Source organism: Limulus polyphemus, unplaced genomic scaffold (genome assembly GCF_000517525.1).
Source record: "Limulus polyphemus unplaced genomic scaffold, Limulus_polyphemus-2.1.2 Scaffold2304, whole genome shotgun sequence".
Classification (NCBI taxonomy): Eukaryota; Metazoa; Arthropoda; class Merostomata; order Xiphosura; family Limulidae; genus Limulus; species Limulus polyphemus.
This window is the reverse complement of record NW_013667914.1, coordinates 193,999-199,553: the sequence shown is the minus strand read 5'-3', so window position 1 is coordinate 199,553 and position 5,555 is coordinate 193,999. Positions and strand designations below refer to the sequence as shown.

At 33.7% G+C, this 5,555-nt stretch overlaps 1 protein-coding gene across 1 annotated transcript in view; it reads right to left on the bottom strand.

Moving 5' to 3' along the window:
• Positions 1-2,208: 2,208 nt before the first annotated feature.
• LOC111087565 (gamma-aminobutyric acid receptor subunit gamma-3-like) overlaps positions 2,209-5,555 on the bottom strand; it is a gene marked incomplete at its 3' end in the record, with an annotated part of 8,007 nt that continues 4,660 nt past the window's right edge. The window contains exons 3-4 of the mRNA XM_022394599.1: positions 2,465-2,532; positions 2,209-2,296 (exon numbers count right to left, since the gene is read on the bottom strand). Coding sequence (XP_022250307.1) covers positions 2,209-2,296; positions 2,465-2,532 — 156 coding nt within the window. The remainder of the gene's footprint in view (positions 2,297-2,464; positions 2,533-5,555) is intronic.

Below are 5,555 nucleotides of genomic sequence, written 5' to 3'. Positions count from 1 at the left end.
TTGAAGTGTTATCTGTCCACAAGATGATAAGGTTAAACTTCAAGGAATTTGTGTAAAAATAATGAAAAAAATTCAAACTCTCAACGTTTTTAACTTACACAATTAGAATATACATTCTCAGACTGTTTAACAGTCTCAAAACAACCACTCTACATGTTTCAACGTGTATCACGTCATCCTCAGGAGTGCTAAGTCTAAAAAACAACCGTTACAAAACTATTTATACCAAGGTTGTTAATCATGTGACTCATATTACACTCCATGGATAAACTGTAAACCCTAAAGAAGGTCACGCCATCTGTGTAGTTTTTGACCTGCTAACCCTTCATCCTGATTCAAAGTTTGGCCATTGTTATTGTGTTTAATTATTTCACTAGATTCTCTGATATTTCTAGTAGTCATATCATTCGGTTGAGCCAAGATAACACCCCCCCCCCCGAATGAAATGACCAGTATGACTTATATGCTCAGATTGTGCAGAAATTTCACTTTGATTTTTAACATTTCTCTTATGCTCGTTTATTCTAAATTTTAAATTTCTTTTATTTTGACCAATGTATACACTTCCACATTCACTTTCAATTTTATAAATACCCGTTTTTCCCATTAGAGTAATTAAATCCTCAGTTTTATTTAACATTTGGCTAATTTTATTCAAAGGTTTGTAAATCGGAATAAAGTTTTTACATTGCTTTTTAAGTTTCTGAAAGATTTGGCAAGATAAACCAGGGACAAATGGCAAACATAACATTTCAGTTTTTTTATTTTATCAAACGTTGATTTTAATTTAGTTTTTGATCATTATTCTTAATTCTACTGAATTTCTTCACAGCTCTATCTACAATACTTGGTGAGAAACCTCTATCTAATGCTACATTCTTAAGTAATGATAATTCATTTTTTAAATCTTCTTATTTAGAGCATAACTTTAAGGACCTATACACATAAGAATGAAAAGTCAAGAAGATTTGATATTATTTATTAATTACCTAAACAGTTTAGAATCCGCTATTAAGTTTACTTATGAGATTAAAGAAAACAATAGTTTGCTATTTCTTGATGTAATTCTAAAGAAAAAGGAAAATAAGTTAGAAACTACGACTTACCATAAACCTTTCTCCGTTATCATGTCATACAAATTCACAAAAAAATGTCGACTTTTCATTCTTATGTTAAACGATCTCAGAATAAAGATTTTAATTGTGTAAGTTAAAAACATTGATCGTTTGAAAATTGTTAAACATTTTTTTAATTACTAGTAGTTGTGTTTTAGTAATATGTGAAGACTTGATAACTGGTAGTTATAGTAAGTTTGCATAGACCTGATAGTTTAGTTACGTTATACTAGCTCACGAATTGTTAATACCTGATAGTTAAGTTTCACTAATTCATGAAGACTTGGTAACTGGTAGTTGTGTTTTACCAATGTTGAAGGGACTTTATAATTATTCAACAGAAAATGTACTTATTCTACGCTGAGTCAGTCTTTAAGTGTTAAATAAACTTATTCAATGTTGAGTCTATATTCATCTGTTTACCACTTGGTAAACAGAAAGAAACTGATTCTATCCAGTTTCATTCTTAACTCTACATCACTTAGAAAATAGTAATACACTTACTCATCTCCAGCCAATATTATATCATTTCTAAGCTCACCATCTGGACTTCTGATACAGATATGATACCTAAAAAACTACAGATAACTAACAGTTAAAGTAAACTCACCATATGGACTTCTGATACAGATATGACACCTAAACAACTACAGACACATAACTGTTAAAGTAAGCTCACCATCTGGACTTTTAACACAGAGTTGACACCTAAACAACTACATATAACTAACTGTTAAAGTAAGCTCACCATATGGACTTCTGATACAGATATGGCACCTAAACAACTACAGACACCTAACTGTTAAAGTAAAGTCACCACCTGGACTTCTAACACAGAGTTGACACCTAAACAACTACAGACACCTAACTGTTAAAGTAAGCTCACCATCTGGACTTCTAATACAGAGTTGACATCTAAAGAACTACATATAACTAGCAGTTAAAGTAAAGTCACCATCTGGACTTCTAACACAGATATGACACCTAAACAACTACAGACACCTAACTGTTAAAGTAAGCTCACCATCTGGACTTCTAACACAGAGTTGACACCTAAACAACTACATATAACTAGCAGTTAAATTAAACTCACCATATGGACTTTTGATATTGAGCTGATAGTTATCTGTTAAGGTAAACTCAGCATCTGGACCTCTAACACAGATCTGTTTTCTAAAGAACTACAGATAACTAACAGTTAAAGTAAACTCAGCATCTGGACTTCTGATACAGAGCTGATACGTAAACAACTACATATAACTAACTGTTAAAATAAACTCACCATCTGGACATCTAACAGAGAGCTGACACCTAAATGTACAGATAACAAATAGTTAAAATAAACTCACCATCTGGACTTCTGAAACAGAGCTGATGCCAATGATAAACATAGAGACGTCTACTACTACCGGATCTCCTAAATATGAATAAAATAAATAACAAAATTATTAAGAATTTTAAACAACGTATTTAAAAACTGTGAACGGAGGTAATAACAACCCTCGTTTACTGTCCAATTAAAGGAAAATAAGGATTTTAACTTTATAATATAAATTATTCTGTAAACGTAACACGACACAGTTATCAAACTGTCTGTCCTGAACGCAAGAAACAACACATTTATGAAAACCATCCGTGCTGAATATGTAACATGACCCATTTATCAAACTGTTCTTCCTGAACATATAACATGACCCACTTATTAATCTACCTGTCCTGAACGCACAAATCGACACATTTATCAAATTAGCCGAACTGAACATGTAACATGACACATTTATCAAACTATACATCACGAACATGTAAAATCACCCACTTATCAATCTACCTGTCCTGAACATATAACATGACCCATTTACCAAATTAACTGGTCTGAACATATGGCATGACTCATTTATCAATCTACCTGTCTTGAACATATAACATGACCCATTTACTAAATCAACTGGTCTAAACATATGGCATGACCCATTTATCAAACTATACATCACGAACATGTAAAATCACCCACTTATCAATCTACCTGTCCTGAACATATAACATGACCCATTTACTAAATCAACTGGTCTAAACATATGGCATGACCCATTTACCAAATTAACTGGTCTGAACATATGGCATGACCCATTTATCAATCTACCTCTCCTGAACATATAACATGACCTATTAGTATTTTTTAGTAACTGGAGGACATTCACCTATTGAGTGACCAAAGTGTTTCACAGGCAGAAGTGTTTGTGCGTAAGCTGCACAGCTGTGAAACTGACACAAGCTTCGTGCTTCATTATTCAGAAAGTTTAAGAGAAGTCTTGAAAATTTGTTTCCAACAAGAAATGCTCTTGTCCTTCTTATCAGAAGGTCACACATTATCAGGCTTTTATTTAGCAGAATGCACAAGCAGATCTTCCGGACACTCTTCTGACAGGTTAAAAAAATGTTAAAGGTGTGATGCAACCTATATTTATGGAAAACACTACTATTCCAACTGATTACTTGAAGTTGGCCACATGTGGTTGCAATAGTACAGGACAACAATGTGGAACAAAGCAATACATTTACACAGAAAGCCTTCTGAAGTGTACTGTAGTTTGTTCCTGTTCTGGTGACTGGTGCAAAAAACCCCACAATATAAGCAGACATTCAGTTAACATGGTTAATGTATTAGGTCGTCAAGAAATTAATCTTCTTTTTTTTTTTAGATGAAAAAAAAACCCGAACAACTTATATGTCAAAACAAAACATCTAATAAATTAAATAGTCTCCATTTTTATCGATGATGCTTTTCTATTTTACAATCAGGTTGTTAATGCCCTAATTAAAGAAATCAAATGGCTTTGAAGCAAGAAACATGTCGATGTCCTCTTTACCACCTTCAACATTTGCATACGTTTTTCCATTGAGATGGTGTTACAGCGAACGAATAAGATGGTAACCTTATGGTGCCATATCTGGAGAATATGGTGGGTGGGGAAACTTCCCAACCCAACTCCATAATCTTGTGTTACGTAAAACGTGCCACATGTAGACGTGCATTGTCGTGTAGACGAACACCTTTCCAACTGACGAGTGAAGGGCATTTCTGATGAAGAGCTTGATTTAAACGTTCCAATTGCTGACTTTAGATCTCTGCATTGACAGTTCGCTGTAAATTGAGGAGTTCGAAATGAATTACTCATTTGATGTCCCACCAAATACAAAGTATCACTTTCTGCGGATGGAGTCCAGGTTTTGGGGTCGGAAGTGTTTTTTGTCTAAGACTGAGCCATTGTTTTTGGCGTTTAATATACGCATAGAGAATCCATATTTCTGAACAAAAATGGTTCATGTGCATTACACGCCAGAAGAGACGAAGCACGTTGGAAACGATGATCACAGGAGAGTTCGTGAGGCACCCAAACACCTTCTTTAAGGACTTTTCCCACATTCCTTAGATGTTTACGTATTGTTTCATGAGAGACATGCATTTTTAGGGCCATTTCAGAGCGTCTTCAGAGCATCCATATCAATTCGAACATGTCGGCCCCTGCCATCACAGTTTTTAAGGCTAAGGTCATCTGAACGAAATTATCTGAACCATCGTTGACACTTACGAACGTTCAAAACATTTCCATAAACTTCTTTGATATTCTTTGTGGCTAAAGAGGTATTGTTTCCCTTCTTGTATTCAAACAGCATTACTTGCAGAATGTGTGTCTCGTCGTGTGTCATCACTATAAGGAATTAGAGTATACTAAACTTTACACATATATAGGCTACACTAACGTGATGTTTAGGCGGTTCGTTTATCTATTATACATGATGTTCGTTTTTTTTGGGGGGGGGTGGGTTAATGAAAGTGTTCCAAAACACGACATTAATCTCTTGACAACCTGACACTTGTTGTAGTTGTTTTTTACGTGTGTGTAACCCAGTCTACAGTATTATCTAAAATAAGTATATTATGATAGAACCACATTGATAGAACAGAATTATAGACTGTATTTGAATTAACATTGAGTGCAAAATGACTATTGTAATTTCTATTTGACAATAATAATAAAACTTGTTTGATCTTTACATCAGTTGGATTAAATTACAATTTTGATAGAAAAGATGAATCTGGTATTCATAGTTGGATTATATTATTGGACACAATTTCAGAAACATAATAAACATAATAAGTAAAGAATAGACAGGGTGAGTTTCTTAACGTTATGCGTTAATAAGTAAAGAATAAACGGGGTGAGTTTCTTAACGTTATGCTTTAATAAGTAAAGAATAGACATGGTGAGTTTCTTAACGTTATGCTTTAATAAGTAAAGAATAGACAGGGTGAGTTTCTTAACGTTATGCTTTAATAAGTAAAGAATAGACAGGGTGAGTTTCTTAACGTTATGCTTTAATAAGTAAAGAATAGACAGGGTGAGTTTCTTAACGTTATGCTTTAATAAGTAAAGAATA